Raw genomic sequence first — 17,413 nt, forward strand, 5'->3', positions numbered from 1 at the left:
GGCCTGCCTTCGACTTCCGGTTCGGAGGAGCCTTTTAGTTGGGCAGAGACTAAGGTCCAAAGCACACTGCAGGAATAATCCAGTTTTGAGGCCGCTTTAACTGCCCTGGCTCAAAGCTAGGAATTGTGGGAACTGTAGTTTTGGGAGACATCTAAGCCTTCTGTGCCAGAAAGAGCTTCTAGCGCCACCCACAATCAATTACAGTTATTATTATGTTGGGATATGAGGATTTGTATGTATTCTTTTGACTGTATTTCAAAGACAAATACAGTTCTGTTATTTTATTATTTTACAGTTCCCAGGATTCCCTGGCACTGAGCCAGGGCAGTTAAAGCGGTCTCAAACTGGATTATTCCTGACGTGTGTTTTGGAGCAAGAGAATGGAGAGCGTTGGGAGGCGAGGCCAGAGCGGGCTGCCCAAATGCGTCCTCCTTTACCCGGACACGTCCTCCATTACTGGTGGCACAGTGGTTAAGTGTTGGCACTGCAGCCATTCGCAGCCACAAGGTTGTGAGTTCGACCTCAGGCAGGCAGACAGGGTCGACTCAGCCTGGCATAGTTTTCTCTGGGTCTTTCAGGCTGTGAGGCCATATTTTGGAAGAGTTTATTCCTGATGTTTCACCAGCAGCTGTGGCTGGCATCTTCGGAGATTACAACAGCAGAAGGGCTCTGTGTGTGTGTGTGTGCGTGCAAATATATATATATAGAGAGAGAGAGAGAGAGCACTGTGGTATGTGTACATACTACACAACCACACACACACACACACACACATATCTTTCGAGCTATATTTATATATACACACTCTCGTCCCTCCATATTCGCTAGGGTTAGGGGCACAAGACCCCTGTGAATATGGAAAACCCACAAATAACAAAAACACCATATTTTTACCTGGGAGGACACCTCTCTAGGAACCTCTGGGTCCTCCAGTGCAACTCTGTGGTCAATGTCCGACAGACACTGACCATAGAACTGCCTTGGAGGAGCTACAAAGGCCTAGTAGTGTATCCTCTCTAGGAATCTCTAGGTCTTTCGGTGCAACTTTAAGTTAAAGTTGACCATAGAGTTGCATTGGAGGATCTAGAGATTCCTAGAGAGAACATATTAATCAAATCCCTGAAAAATGAAATCTGCAAATATGGAGGGATGAGTGTATACGCGCACACACACACACACATGTATGTATGTATGTATGTATGTATTAGACAACTATTTTTTTAATTTGTGAGCCTCCTTGGGTCCCTTTCTGGGAGAAAGGCGGCATAAAATTGAAATACATAAAAACAAATGTGAATGGGCCGTTTGAACACAGTCTCTATGTCCCCCAACAGGGCTAGAGCGTCGCCCCGGAACTTGGTCAAAACTATAGAGCCCAGGGCTAGAGCGTCTCTCTCGACCTCCCAAAGCCCGACGCATTGACATTTGTCTTTCCCTGCGATTCCAATGAGATTAAGGGCTAGCCTGCCGCGCCTGCGCAGTAGCCGCAAACTAACAGCTTGCTCGTAGGACCAGCAAGGATGAAGTAGCTCCCCACGCCTGCGCAGTAGCAGCAATCTACCAGCTTGCTCCTAAAACCCTCAAGCATGAAGACTAGGTGCCTGCGCAGTAGCACCAACTCAGCTTGGTCCTAGGATTAAGTTGCTGCGCCTGCGCAGTAGCAGCAAACTACCTGCATGGCCCTACGACATAAGAGGATGAATTAGGCTGCCGCGCCTGCGCAGCACGAGGAAAAACTATCACCTTGCTTTTAGGACCCGCCCCCTCAGCCACTCTGGGTCTTTCTCTTTCCCGCTAGGGGGCCTCAGTAACGGAACTCTCTCCTCCGCTCGCTGCTATAGAGTTGCGCGCCACAGAGCCTAGAGCGTACCCCCTTTCACCATAGAGTAGAGCACTCCCAGACCGTCCGTGGAGGACTCACAGATTCTCAGTGGCTGAGTGCCCTTGAGGTCGCCCTTAATGTTATGGAACTCTGGGATTTGTAGTTGTGTGAGATATTTAGCCTTCTCTGTCAGAGAGCTCTGGTGCCACAGCAAACTACAAATCCCAGGATTCCATAGCATCGAGCCATTGCAGTTACAAGTGGTGACAAACTGCATTAATTCTGCAGTGCAGATGAGTCCTATTTTGTTCCTTTTGGTCTGAAACACACTGCAGAAATAATCCAGTTTGAGGCTTCTTCAACTGCTCAGGCCCAGTGCTAGGGAATCCTGGGAATTGTAGTTTGTTGTGGCACAACTGACAGAGAAGGCTAAATGTTTCACAAACCAAAGTTCCCAGAATTCCTTAGTATTGAGTCAGGGCAGTTAAAGCAGCCTCAAAGTGGATTATTTCTGCAATATTTAGGACTTTTAATGCCCTTTCATGATAAATCTAGTCTTTCTGCTCATGAACACCGCAGCTATAGTCTTCTACTAACATTAATAGAGGTAAAAAACATGTGGCCACGTTGTGACTGTGAGGGCGGCAGCAACATGCCTAAGCAACAATGCTGAAGTACATGGAAATACAAAGTCCTGCAAGCCTGACTGCTTCAAGCATCCAGAAGACAGAGGCTAGTAGACGCAGAATCTGGAGTTTCAAATGAAGAAAAGGAGACAAAGTGTGAATGGCCTAGCTGCCACTTTACTGTAAGGAGACAAAAATACATTGTAATTTTGTTGCAAGCTTGTCCTTTCAGTAGCAAACTTGGATCAACAGTGTTGTTGGAAAACAACACTGAACACAAACAAAACAGTGGCCAATATAGAACTTACTCAGGAAACTGCAATGTTTTTAAAGGAGCAAATGATCCAATTTATATAGTTATACCACATCAGGCCACTGGTCTCAATCCTGTCTACAGTGGTCCAAAATAAGACTGCAGAAATCATCTGGTGTGAGACCGCTTTAACTGCCCTGGCTAAATGCTAGGGAATTCTGGGAACTTTAGTTTTGTGAGACATTTAGCCTTCTCTGTCAGAAAGCTAAATAACCAAATAAACTACCATAGTGCCACAATAAATTACCATTCCCAGGATCTCCTAGCACTGAGCCAGGGCAGTAAAAGTGGTCTCAAACTGGATTATTTCTGTAGTGTGTTCTGGACCAATGGCAGGCAGCAGCAGCAACGATTTCACACAAGAGCTAAACTAACCCAAAATGCAGGCTTACATTAAGGGCAGCTGGGGAGAAACCAAGTATAGTGTAGTATATGCCATGAGGTTTAGCGGTTCCCTTCCCTGCTCTAGGCTGAGGCATTTTAAAGTGGACCCTTTTGCCTCAACTCTCCCCAAACCCTTCCTTGAAAAACACCACTCCAGGGCTGCCAACAGCACCCTCCTCCTTTTTATCACTTCATAGCAAAACCAAGGAATGTTTCTTGGGAGATAAGACTACTTTTCCCCTATTCTGAAACTTCCCTCAAGTTGTAAAGAGCTCTTCTATTCCAGACTGGGTGACATACTAAATAGATGTGATCCTACTGTACTAAGAGTACAACATTTTGTTCAAAGTTCCTCCATTTTATGCCCCCCCCCCTTTCCATTGTGTATAATTCCTTTCAAAAGGCATTGGTTTAATGATTGTGGACTATCATGCCTAAGAGAGTTTCAACGATAATCTGAAGGGGGGGAAAGTACACTTGTTTATGTAACTGTTTCTCTAACTAGCAAAGGACTGGTAAAATGAAACCAAATTCTGCACGCAAACAATGAGGTCTTAACACTGAGGGAAGACACAGAACAAAAAACCTGAATCTTATTTATTTAGAGAACGTTTGTTTAAATTTTGAACACCCTGGCAAGTGAGGCAGGTTCAAACAGGTGAGGACACAGACAGATAGCAGCTGCAGCATGTTTCCAAGGCTTTCACATGGCAAACAAGATGAGAAATGCCACCATCAAACAGAAGAGCCCCATGGCCTCTGAGAGGGCAAAACCGAGGATAGCATAAGAAAACAACTGCTGCTTGAGGGATGGGTTCCTATAAATTGAACACAGAAGGAAGACATGTTAAGTTAAATGTTGTCCAAAATAAAATGTTGCAGAATATACTGCACGGAAGAACAAATAGCTCACAGAAGATTGTTCACTACCACAGTTTATATATCTGAAAATCTAAATTCTCTATTTTGTTGTGTTTCTTTGAATGTCACCTACATTTTCTTTCTATCACATTGCAAGATTCTAGGGGTTTATTTCTGCAGATTTTAATGCATTTTTTAAAATAACAGACCCATCTATTTATGCATTTCCCCCCCCCCCCCCAACTAAATAATATTGGTGGACTTTTCCCCCAAATTTTGCACATTTAAACAGTTAGCATTTTAATCCTGTTTTGTGTGCACTTTATTTTGGGTCCAGAACATAATTATTCTACAGCCTCCCCTCACCTGATATTATTATCGTAGTTGTGAAGTGCACAACCAAAATTTCTTTCTCAACTTCTGTTGCCACTCTATACTAAAGAACTACAAATTTATTCCTTGATACCCCCAACGTTCATGCTGAACCTCACTAGAAACTGAGCAAGCTATTATTTCCTATAAAGATTTTAAACTCACTTAAATTATAGCAAAATCACAACAGAACTAAAATAGTGCTGCATTCTGCTGTGACTATAATAAACATGTTTACATGCAAATGAATATCTGGTGTAAAAAATAATGTATTTTGAAAGGAAAACAAATATAGCACAATGACATCTACCACTACATACATGTCAGCTATTGCAAGAACTGCTTCCCACAAAATGGGGTGTGTGTACAGATCAAGGTTTTTTTAATAGGAAATAAAAATCTAAGTTAACCATTGTGAAAAAGTAGATTTTTTCCCCTCAAGCTAGTTTACCTGGCATAGCCAATAATTAAACTGCCAAAGACTGTCCCAATTCCAGCTCCTGAGCCAGCTACTCCGACTGTAGCAGCACCAGCACCAATGAATTTAGCGGCAGTATCAATGTCACGGGAGACTGCACTGGTCTGGAATTCCCGATGAATCAGCTGGCGATTGGAAATGTCAGAGAGCTGTGGAAAAAGAAAGCAGTTAATATGACCTGGGCCCAAGACATGAAAGCAACGTCATTTCATCTACCGCTTTCCAAATGAAGTGTTAGAATAGGAATAGGGACAACAATACTTTTCCACTAGTAGTGTTGTAATTTTCAGCCCTCTTCACCATTGGTCACGCAAGCTAAGAATGACAGAAATGGCAGTCCAACAACATCTAGAAAGCCACACAGTGCTTACCACTGGAAATTACAGTTACTTCTACCAAATAACTTGTCCCTTGTTATACTTTATTGGTGTGTGAATAGCAGCAGCTTCCAGTGCAAGTTAAGCAGTGTGAAAAGCTGCAAGCACATGGGAAGAGCTTCTTCCAATACCGGCTTTAGCTTATTTGTGTGAATGTGGCATATGCAACCCATGGGATACTCCCAGCAGATCCATGTCTTCTGATACCTCCTACATTGTGAATTGACTTTTAAACAGGGTCAGTTGATAACCAGCAGATTCAGTGGCCAGGAGATTAGCCTACTACTCAGGCTTTGACAATTCATATGAAAACATATTCTATTTATGGTTTTATTGTAGCACTTTTATATATGTGCTTAGAAGATTTAAATATTCTTTTTGTAAGATATTAACTATTTTGGTCTTCCTTTCAGGAGAAAAAACTGGATGCAGATAAACACTGAAATTAAAAAATTACATAAATCAGCAATGTGGAGCAATGCTTATTCTTACCTGCACAGTTTGAGTTTCTGGCCTGCTCAGTATAGAAAGGGAGGCTGGCCTTGTTAGAGCTCGAGAACAGCAGCGGAACTGGAAAAAGGAAATTAATAAATAATCAGAATACAAACAACAGTTCTGTACAGAGGCCAGTAGTGTCTATTCCAACTGCCAGTGGCTCTTCTGGGTCTCAAATATACATCTCTCCTAACTGAGATCCTTCAAACTGTAGGTGCCAGAGGTTTAAAATGGGATTAAATCAAGGATGGAAATCATGCAACCCTCTAGGTTTTATGCTGCATCTCCAACAGCTGTGGACAGCATGCCTAATGGCAAGCAATGCTTGTTGTTATAGTCCTGGAGGGCTGTGGCTCCCATGCTGGACTAGACATTTCCAAAATACAATTTCAATCAAAATTTGGCAAGTCATTTTTGGAGGTCAGTTTCTAGAATCCTACGACATTTTGGAGTTGTAGCTCAATCTTAACTATTTTCTAATCTCTGCACATTCCCTAAATCTGTTAGGTGTGTTTTTCCAGCAGGTACAATGGCCATATGAGTTTTAGGGTTTTTAGCTTAAGTAAAAAGCATCTCTGAATCTGTTATCAGGATTATTCAGTCTTGAATGTAAGCATGGCACAGGTTAATCTTAAGGAACACTAGCGACAGAGCAATCAGTGGGCATAACACAGAGCATCTGGGACACAAAGTCATATTAAACATAGCAGAGTACTTGTGTACTTACCTTTAGTTTGTTTTGTTATTTACATATAGTTTAGTTTTTATTCCACTATTTAGCAAACTTCAGAGCATTTGTTTATCCATAATTAAATGGATCCAGATTTAGCTGCATTTAGCAGAGAAACACTAAAATCAAGAACTAACTTAGGTTCCATTAATTTAAGTCCAACTGAGTCAAATATAACTCAGTCTGGATCCATGTCATACAGCACTGCATCATCTGAGGTATCTTAATATCATATAATTGCAGGTAAGGATGAACTAGTCTTCTATGCCATTCCAGACAGAAGAACTACTTTTATCTCCAACCTACAACACAGTGCCGAGTTAATGCTCTCACCCACCCAAGTTTGTAAATTAGAAAACACTTTTTCTTGAATGTAAGCAAACTTGAGAATTCCGTTGACTGGGCAGGGTAAACATTTTCTTAATATTAATTGTTGTACCACTGGTGTGGGCTAACTTGGACCCAGACTTAGGCTCGATATAGACTGGCGCAAAGTGCCAGCCTGGTGCCATTTTTAGAGCTTGGGAGAGCGGAGCATCCGCACACTCCCGAGCCCTACTGCGCCATAAGGGCTCATCCCCATCCACACGGGGGGCACCATGATGACGTACGCATGGCACAGCGTCCAAACGGTGCAGCACCATGCGGATGGCATTGTTGTGTGTGAGGGCGCCAATGACACCTGGCGCATGCCCTAAAAAGAACCTGCCTGGAGTGGGTGCTTTTTAGGGCTCCTGGAGGCCACACCATTTGGTTGCTGTGACCTCCATGTGGCGCAGAAAGGGGCAGCACTCACTAGCTGGTGGGGGGGGGGAATCAATGGACTTCCTGACCTTGAGATATGTAATAAACAACTCTGATCTGTTTCCCTCTCATGCCAATGCTTCATAGTGTAATGATTTTACATGACAAGAATACTCCAAGTTCACAGATACTTTTGTCCAAATTATTATTATAGCCACATGAGTATGTCCAATATGATAAGTGTACCAGTTGTACTATACCTCATAGTTTTTCAGCAGCAGACACAGGCTTCAGTACAGACCAGTAAACAGCATTTTAAAAGCCTATTAAGCCAGCGTGGTATAGTGGTTTGAGCATAGGACTTGGGACTCTGGAGATGGAGGTTCCATTCCGTGCTCAGCCATGGAAACCCACTGGGTGACATTGAGCGAGTCACATACTCTCAGCCCCAGAAAACCTCATGATAGCATTAGGTTTGCGATAAGTTGGAACACAGCAACAAACCTAATGCTATCATGGGGTTTTCTGGGGCTGAGAGTATGATCAGAAGGACAAGTCAAGATTTCTTGACTAGTTACTTTTGTAGACCTGTAAGGCTTCTTTAATTTACCCTTCCGAAGCCATTGTGGTTTATTATTTGCCATGGCTTTGAGTGGAACCTCAGTCAAAATTTATTCTATATAATCTTAGACAAGTCACTCCTATCCTGCTTCAGTAAACCTGGAATACTAGTGGCATATCTTGCAGGGCTAGATGAATAAACTGAGGAACTTTTACTTCTCTCTTTTGAGCACCTGTAACCCAAAGATGTCCTTACCAGAGCTGGTGAAGCCATAAGAGCTAGTGGAGCCTGCATGCTGACTATCCTGAATAAAGGAAGAAAAGCCAGATTTATGCACAGATATACACACAATAAATATGCAGATATACACACAATAAATAGCCTGAGGCATTCCTAAAGAAGTACATTATTTTTCCTATTTGTTTTTGTCTTTCACTTTAGAAAAATACATTCTACAAGGGTTTTTACTAAGTGTTAATCCAATATAAAACTGGAAGGTCATACTAGCCTTGAAAGAACAGAATCAATCTGTTTATCCACCAGGACTAAGGGAGAATTACATACGATAGCCAGGAATGGTACAACAGTGACCCCCAGGCACCACATGTGACAACTTTGTAAATTATAAAGGAAAGGTCAGTTAAAACCATACAAAATTTCTTCTTCTATTACAGAAATCATAAGAGACAGGAAAGAGGTTGTTTGGACCTACAGATGATTGAAAGATGGCTCTTTAGAAGAAATACTAAACATAATTTCGGGGTGGGGGGTGGATGCAACCAAGTCACCTGTTGGCTTATGGTTATCCATGAATTTCATAGTGTTTTCTGAGGCAAGGAATAATTAAAGATGGTTTTTGCCAGTTCTTTCCTGTGAAATATTGCCCACAGCAACTAGTATTGGTTGGCAACCTCCCATCCAAGTATGAGCCAGGACTGACCCTGCTTAACTTTACTTGGGAATGCTAATTTCCTAAATTCCCCAAAGAAACCAAATAGGATCTGGTTCCTTTAAGGAATTTAGGCAAGACAGCTTTAGGGAATTTAGGCAGGACAGCTGGCAGCTAGGAAAAAAACTAAATTAGGTCACAGGACTTTCAGCAAACAGTAGCCAATGTTTTAAGATCTGTATTTCTCTCCCAGAAAAAGAAGCCAGTAAGCCACCAAATCTACTTCCACCTTTTAACAGTTTAATCTAAACCCCCTTTTGGCCACATTCTTCAGCCACTAAGAGGCACCTTAAGCCTCTTAATGTACCCCTTGCCCTCCATGTATACTGCCATCTACTTCCAAGACTGAAAAGGTCCTTGATCTATTTTATTAATATTGGCCAATGCTCTCTGCCGTTCTCTTAGTGTGACAGACTATCTAACTGAAAAGCTACGTATAAAAAGTTGTGCAAAGCAGCAGTTATGTCTGTGCTAAATTCTAGAGACGTAGGCATGTTTTTCAGATAAGGAATAAAGGGGCTTTGGTGACATCTTAAACTAATCGATTTTGTAGCTCCAGAAACCCCATGCTCCCTAGAGTTCAAAATCCACAGATAATTGTGTCACGATAAGATAATAGTCTAGTCAGTGCATATTTATCCAGACGTCAGTCACTTTGGGTTGACTAAGGCTTACTGTCTAATGTATGTGGGTTAACGTTTTAAAGGGCATTTTCAACTAGCTTGAATGAGTGTGTTATTCTTCATTAGGTGCCACTAAACAAGATGCGCTAGGGATTGCATTGCAATAAATACAATGGATAATGGAGCACCACCAGGGAATTCCAGAAGAAAATCTGCATATGCTTTACTGAGTACAGCAAAGCAGTATATATATATATATCACTGTATAAATCACAAAAAACCTATGGTTTGCTCTCAGAGCAATGAGAGTGCCACATCATCTGATCATCCTGATAAGTAACCTGTACTCAGGACAAGAGACTGCCGTTAGAACAGAATACGGAGAAACAGACTGGCTCCCATTTGGCAAAAGGATCAGGCAAGGCTGCATTTATTCAACTTGTGTGCAGAAAACACTGTCTGCGCAGCAGGCTTAGCATCAGAGACAGGAGGAGGAACATCAACAACAGAAGATACGCAGATGACACAATACTATTAGCTGAGACCAAGAAGGACCTGGAGCAAGTACTGAATAAGGTGACGAGGAAAGCATCAGGGCAGGCTTAATCCTTTATGGAAGACCTACAAGAATTCATCCTAGAGAATGATAAAATGGAAGCAGTCAAAGAGTTCCCATACTTTGGACCAAAGCAGAGACTGCAGCCATGAAATCAGGAGACGGCGAGGAATGTGAAGGGCAGCAAGGAAAGAACTAGGAAAGGCCCTGAAGAGTAAAGATATATCATAAACTAAAATTAGATTCGTCCAAGCCATTGTCTTCCCCATCGTCACGTACGGATTTGAGAGCTGGGCAGTGAAGAAAGCTGCTGCAAAGAAAACCAGCTCATTTGGGAAGAGATGCTGGGGAAAGTGCTGAGGATGCCATGGATAGACAAAAAGGGCAAAGAAATGGGGGGTCTGTAGACATTTTCTTTTCAATTCTGGGAAACATTGTGTTTGATAGTTTTAGTCCATGGCCGCTCTCTCTCTCTCACTGGAAGCCAAAGCTGAAGCTGTCATACTTCAGAGACACTGTGAGACGGCAGGACTCACTGGAAAAGATTGTAATGCTGGAGAAACTGAAAGGCAATAGAAAGAGAGGAAGGCGACAGGGAGGCCATGAGTCTGAATTTGCAGGACACAAGCAGAGCAGCCAAGGGCAGGAGGGCTTGCAGAGGCCCATCCACAGCAAAGCATCTGAGGAAGGAGGCTGATGTCTAGGAAAGCTCATGCCGCCCACTTCTTTCTTTCATTGAGTCTCAAAGGGGCTACAGGAACTCTCTACATACTGATTCTATAGACTAAAACCATGGCTATGTCTCTGAACTCACCTTCACCCACAGAGTCACCATGGTCCTAAACACACTGCAGACATGATCCAGTTTGAGACCGCTTTAGCAGCCCTGGCTCAACGCCAGGGGAATTGTGGGAACTGTAGTTTATTGTGGCACCAGAGCTCTCTGACAGAAACTACCGCTTCCAGGATTCCCTTGGCGTTGAGCCAAGACAATTAAAGCGGCCTGGAACTGGATCATTTCTGCGGCGTGTTTCTGGGCCATCATGAGTCTATGGGAAAGTTCTGCCTTTTTCAGGCTCAGCAATGAATTACTTAATCAGTTGACTTCGGCTGCATCCACACTGGAGAGGTAACCCGCTTTAGCCCCGCTTTAATTCTTTTCTGCCTCAAGGCTATGAATTCTGGGAGTTGGTTTAGGGAACCAGAGTGCTCCGCTCTGGACCCAGACAACAAACTCCAACTACCAGAACTCCGTAGCCTTTCAGCCAGAAAAGAGTTAAAGCGGGGCTAAACCGGGTTATTTGCGCAGTGTAGATGCAGCCCCGCAGGACTCACCTTCCAGAGCGGAGAAAAGGCTGCAGAAGCTCCAAGTCTTGCCTCACCCGCTCACCTTGCCAGGGCACCGCAGCGTCCTCCACTCTGATTGGCCGCCGCGACGCAAGGGACGTAAGCCGCGGTGGCTCACGGGACGCCGAGACTCTATTGGCTGGCGCCGCATCCCTTTCCCCTCTCACTCTAATCCCCCTCCTGACTGAAACTTGGTTAGGTCCAGAGCGACTTCCTGCTCTCCGATTGGCCAGATTCCTGGGAATGTTCCATATAGCATGATTCCAAAGGGGAGACAGGTCACAGAGGAGGAGTCACGTGCTGCAGCTGCGGAGACGTTTTACTGCGAGGGAGAATCCGGAAGCGTTTGGGGGCGGGGCTCAGCTCGGCCGCGTGACGTCAGAGGGCTCCACTGCGCTGATTGGTGCCGGTGGCTGGCTTGGGAGGGCTAAATAGCCAGCGGAGGCGGAGCCAGGCATGGGAGAGTCCGTGGCGCAATGGTATAAGCGTCGACGTGCGTCCTGTTAAGCCTGGGTTCGATTCTTGGTTTCGGCTGGGAGTCGAGCTTGGGAGTCTCAGGGCCACAGCGGACACTCCCTCAATCTTTTATGGAGGGAGGCTTTTCAAAGTCAATTAATAAATAAAGACGTTTTGTTTACAGATAGACATTTATGCGTGTGGCTGCATCCTCCCTCGGTTTCCCGGCTCACTGGGATGGAAAAGGCCCCTCAGAGAGAGCCCCGTTGAAGGGAGTCTCTCCTGGAAAGTCCCAGCCCTTTGGGCCAGGCGCCTCCTGGGAAATGTAGTCCCTAAAAGGGATGGAAACACTGCACACAAAGACACAACAACAGCTTCCTCAGAGCCTCCACCAGTCTGGCCCTCCTTTTCCAGGACAAGGCCTAAGTTATTCCAGGAGGCTTCTCCTCTCCAGGAGGAATCCCAAAACGTCCGCCATTTTGAGCATGAGTTTACATTTATATAGGAGTGGATTTTGGATTTTCTTTGGTCAAAGCCTACATTTTTCCTCAATGTCCTCCATTTTGTGATGCCTAGCATCAAAGTTAAGACTTTCTTAGGCAGGGTGACTTGACGTCCTCTTTTTCTATGACAAGGCCTACATTTAAGGCTTATCCAGGAGGACAATGTCCCCCATTGAGGATGACTTCGGTCCAAAACACACTGCAGAAACAATCCAGTTTGAGATCGCTTTAACTGCCCAGGCTCAGTGCTAAGACATCCTGGGAATTGTAGTTTGTTGTGGCACCAGAGCTCTTTCTGTCAGAGAAGTCTAAATGCCTCACAAAACGACAGTTCCCAGAATTCCCTAGCATTGAGCCAGGGCAGTTTAAGCAGTCTGGATTATTTCTGCAGTGTGTTTTGGACCCTCAAAGCATGGATTTATGTTCATAGGAGAACAGGGTGTCCAGGTGTCCTCCTTTTCCCAGATATGGCCTCTATTTCAGACTTCTGTCCAGAAGGAATTTCAAAATGTCCCCCATTTTGAGCATAAATAGGAAGTATGGTCAAGGCCTACATGTTTCCTCAATGTCCTCCATTGTGGGGTGCCTTGTCCTCCTTAGGACATCTGGTCACCCTGGCATCAAAGTTATGACTTTCTTAGGCGGGGTGACCAGATGTCCTCCTTTTCCAGGACAAGGCCTACATTCCAGGCTTCAACTGTCCAAGAGGAATCCCAAAATGTCCCCCATGTATTTTGGCTTTTCTTGGGTCAAAGGCCTCCATTTTTCCTCAGTCTCCTCCATTTTGTGGTGCTTGGCATCAAAGTTAAGACTTTCTTAGGCGGGGTGACCAGATGTCCTCCTTTTCCAGGACAAGCCCTACATTATTCCAGGCTTCTCCTCTCCAGGAGGAATCCCAAAACGTCCGCCATTTTGAGCATGAGTTTACATTTATATATGAGTGGATTTTGGATTTTCTTTGGTCAAGGCTTACATTTTTCCTCAATGTCCTCCATTTTGTGGTGCCTTGTCCTCCTTAGGACATCTGGTCACCCTGGCATCAAAGTTATGACTTTCTCAGTCAGGGTGACCAGACGTCCTCTTTTTCCAGGACAAGGCCTACACTTCAGGCTTGTCCAGGAGGACAATGTCCCCCATTTTCAGCATAACTTCAGTCCAAAACGCACAGTAGAGATCATCCACTTTGAGACCATTTTAACTGCTTTGGCTCGGTGCTAAGAAATCCTGGGAATTGTAGTTTGTTGTGGCAGCAGAGGGCTTTCTGACAGATAAGGCTAAATGCCTCACAAAACTACAGTTCCCAGGATTCCCTAGCACAGAGCCAGGGCAGTTTACGCAGTCTCAAACTGGATTATTTCTGCAGTGTGTTTTGGACCTTCAAAGCATGGGTTTATATATGAGTACAGGGTGTCCTCCATTTTGGGGTGTCTTGTCCTCCTTAGGACATCTGGTCACCCTGCAATCAAAGTTAAGGCTTTCTTAGGCAGGGTGACCAGACGTCCTCCTTTTCCAGGACAAGCCCTACATTATTCTAGGCTTCTCCTCTCCAGGAGGAATCCCAAAACGTCCGCCATTTTGAGCATGAGTTTACATTTATATATGAGTGGATTTTGGATTTTCTTTGGTCAAGGCTTACATTTTTCCTCAATGTCCTCCATTTTGTGGTGCCTTGTCCTCCTTAGGACATCTGGTCACCCTGCAATCAAAGTTAAGGCTTTCTTAGGCAGGGTGACCAGATGTCCTCCTTTTCCAGGACAAGCCCTACATTATTCTAGGCTTCTCCTCTCCAGGAGGAATTTCAAAATGTCTTCCATTTTAAGCCTGATTAAGAAGCATGAATATATGAGTGTTTTTAGCTTTTAGTTTGTAACGCCCTACAATTTTCTCAAATGACCTTGTCCTCCTTTGCGGTGAGGACCTTTGGTCACCCTGTTCCTTAGCCTGCATCTGCACGGCACAAATAATCCAGCTTGACACCACTTTAACTGACATGGTTCAGTGCTATGGGATTCTGGGAACTTTCGTGAGATACTGTATTTAGCCTTCTCTGTTGAGAGAGTTCTGGCCTCACCACAAACTACAATTCCCAAAATTCAATAGCATGAAGCCAAGGGAGATAAAGTGGTGTCAAAACTGATTACTTCTGTTGTGTGGATGCAGGGTTAGAACAATATGCAAAGAGATCTTGTTGTAACACAACTTGGAGCAACAGAAAGAAACTGGTAGTATGCATCTGAGGAAGTAGGCTCTAGTCTATGAAAGTGCACACTACCGCCTTTCTTTCTTTCTTTCTTTCTTTCTTTCAGTTAGTCTCAAAGGTGCATTGTTGAAGTGTGCCTTTCATTCCCAATTTATGGCAACCCTAACATGACACATCATGGTGTTTTCTTGGCATGTTTCTTGAGAGAGGCTTTGCCATTTCCATCCCCAGAGGCTTAGAAAGTGTGACTTGCTCAAGGTCACCCATTGGGTTTCATGGCCATGCTGGGACTTGAACCCTGGTATCCAGAATCGTGGTCCAACGCTCAAACCACTACAGGAGGCGCCTGGCCCAAAGGGCTGGGACTTTCCAGGAGAGACTCCCTTCAACGGGGCTCTGAGGGGCCTTTTCCATCCCAGGGAGCCGGGAAACCGAGGGAGGATGCAGCCACACGCATAAATGTCTATCTGTAAACAAAACGTCTTTATTTATTAATTGACTTTGAAAAGCCTCCCTCCATAAAAGATTGAGGGAGTGTCCGCTGTGGCCCTGAGACTCCCAAGCTCGACTCCCAGCCGAAACCAAGAATCGAACCCAGGCTTAACAGGACGCACGTCGACGCTTATACCATTGCGCCACGGACTCTCCCATGCCTGGCTCCGCCTCCGCTGGCTATTTAGCCCTCCCAAGCCAGCCACCGGCACCAATCAGCGCAGTGGAGCCCTCTGACGTCACGCGGCCGAGCTAAGCCCCGCCCCCAAACGCTTCCGGATTCTCCCTCGCAGTACAACGTCTCCGTAGCTGCAGCACGTGACTCCTCCTCTGTGACCTGTCTCCCCTTTGGAATCATGCTATATGGAACATTCCCAGGAATCTGGCCAATCGGAGAGCAGGAAGTCGCTCTGGACCTAACCAAGTTTCAGTCAGGAGGGGGATTAGAGTGAGAGGGGAAAGGACGGAGGAAGAGAGAAAGTGCTATTGCCAGGAGGCATGCAGCCAGTCCTGGAGGGACCAGAGCTCTGCTTCCTTCCAGATCAGATCCTCCAGAGAAAGAGCCTATTATATCCAGGAGGCTTCTTTTTCAGCCAGCTCACAGATGCTCCCTCTCTGTCTCCCAATCCATACCTCTCAGGCTGCAAGCCTATTCTTGGCTCCCCAAAGTAGATCACATTGAACTCAATAGGGATTACTTAAGGAGTGATAAGCTTCCTATTAAGCAGCCAATGGACGGAGTATTGGACTAGGACTCTAGGAGAGTACATGTGAAAGGGATCTGGGAGTCCAAGGAGGCCACAAGTTGAACATGAGCCAACAGTGGGATGCAGCAGCTAAGAAGGCCAATGTGATTCTAGGCTGCATCAATAGAAGGATAGTGTCCAGATCAAGGGAAGTAATAGTGCCACTCTATTCTGCTTTGGTCAGGCCAAATACTGTGTCCAGTTCTGGGCCCCACAATTCAAAAAGGGCATTGAGAAACTGGAGCTATGTGTCCAAAGGAGGGCGACCAAAATGGTGAAGGGTCTGGAAACCATGAAGCCCAATGTGGAATGCCTTAAGGAGCAGGGAAGGTTTAGCCTGGAGAAGAGACGGTTAAGGGGTGATATTGATAGCCCTGTTTAAATACTTGAAGGGGTGTCATATTGAGGAGGGAGCAAGCTTCTTTTCTGCTGATCCAGAGACTAGGACCTAGAGCGATGAATGCAAGCTCCAGGAAAAGAGATTCCACCTCAACATTAGGAGGTCCTTCCTGACATTAAGGGCTGTTTGACAGTGGAACACACTCCTTCCTCGGAGAGTGGTGGAGTCTCCTTTGGAGGTCTTTAAACAGAGGCTGGATGGCCATCTTTGACTGAGAGTTCCTGCATGGCAGAGGGTTGGACTGGATGGCCCTTGCGGTCTCTTCCAACTCTAGGAGTCTATTGGAGCCAAAAAGTAAAATAAAACCATGATAGGGCATCTGTAGGTCTGAGTTGACTTGAAGGCACAGAACAACAGTCCTATCTATCTTATCTTATCTTATCTTATACAGTATATAAATAAAAATGTGTTTCTTTGTTCTAAATCTAAAATCTCTGAAGGTTCTGCACCGATTGCTTTGAAATTCTGACACAACGTTCCATTCAAATACACAGTTTTATATACACATGCCTACTATTGTTTAAATGTCACACCTGTGACAGGTAAAAGTATGGTTTTTTAACAGCACCATCTGCTGGACGTAACAGCAACACACGCTATATTAAATACAGTGGTCCCTCTCCTTATGCGGGGGATCCATAAAGGAAAATCCGCCTATGCTCGAGCCCCATAGGAAATAATGGGGCTCGTAAATGTGGTGGAGTGGCATGCGTAATCCACAGGCGCATGCGCCATTGTTTCCCTCCCTAAGCGGCTTCTGCTTAAGGAGGAAGCCGCGTAACATGCATCTGCAAATGGCGTGGGCGCACTGTATTCGATTGCCGTTTACAGTCACCATCCACAAAGCTCAGGGCCAATCTTTGGAACTGTGCGGTTTAGATCTAGACACAGATTGCTTCTCACATGGAAAATTATATCTTTTGTGTTCCTGAGTCAGCAAACCAGACAAGCTCTATATTTACACAGACAAAAAATACTGTATATCCGCAAGCATTGTGAAATTAAATATTTCAGAAACGTGCACTTTCTCTTTTCTTTCTTCTCCATTTAACCAGACTGAGCCACAGCAATACATGGCTGAGGTGTGTATATGTGTGTGTGCACATGTGTGTGCATGCCCTCAAGTCACCTGCAGACTTATGGTAAGCATGCACTGATTTTAAAATTGCCCATCAGGTAAAATACATGTGTTTATACTATCATATTTGCAGTCCTAACCAGGAAATAAGACCCACTTCATATTGTTTTTCCCCCAAGTGTATAGGCCCGTGATGGCGAACCTATGGCACACATGCCAGAGGTGGCACTCAGATCCCTCTCTGTGGGCACCCATGCTGTCGTCCTAGCACAGAGTTTGCCAGAGTTTCTTACTAAAAA

At 44.7% G+C, this 17,413-nt stretch overlaps 1 protein-coding gene across 1 annotated transcript; it reads right to left on the minus strand.

Annotated features, from left to right (window-relative positions):
• Positions 1-3,725: 3,725 nt before the first annotated feature.
• On the minus strand, positions 3,726-11,482 carry ATP5MC1 (ATP synthase membrane subunit c locus 1). The gene is made up of 5 exons (XM_089531720.1): positions 11,228-11,482; positions 8,020-8,068; positions 5,726-5,803; positions 4,830-5,005; positions 3,726-3,963 (listed from the first exon to the last, which is right to left on the minus strand). Exons 2-5 carry the CDS (start codon positions 8,056-8,058, stop codon positions 3,849-3,851), a joined length of 408 nt encoding a protein of 135 aa, XP_089387846.1. The 5' UTR covers positions 8,059-8,068; positions 11,228-11,482; the 3' UTR covers positions 3,726-3,848.
• Positions 11,483-17,413: the final 5,931 nt, after the last annotated feature.

This window comes from Sceloporus occidentalis, unplaced genomic scaffold (assembly GCF_023333645.1).
Source record: "Sceloporus occidentalis isolate IW3139 unplaced genomic scaffold, rSceOcc1.0.p SCAF_7, whole genome shotgun sequence".
NCBI classification, from domain to species: domain Eukaryota; kingdom Metazoa; phylum Chordata; class Lepidosauria; order Squamata; family Phrynosomatidae; genus Sceloporus; species Sceloporus occidentalis.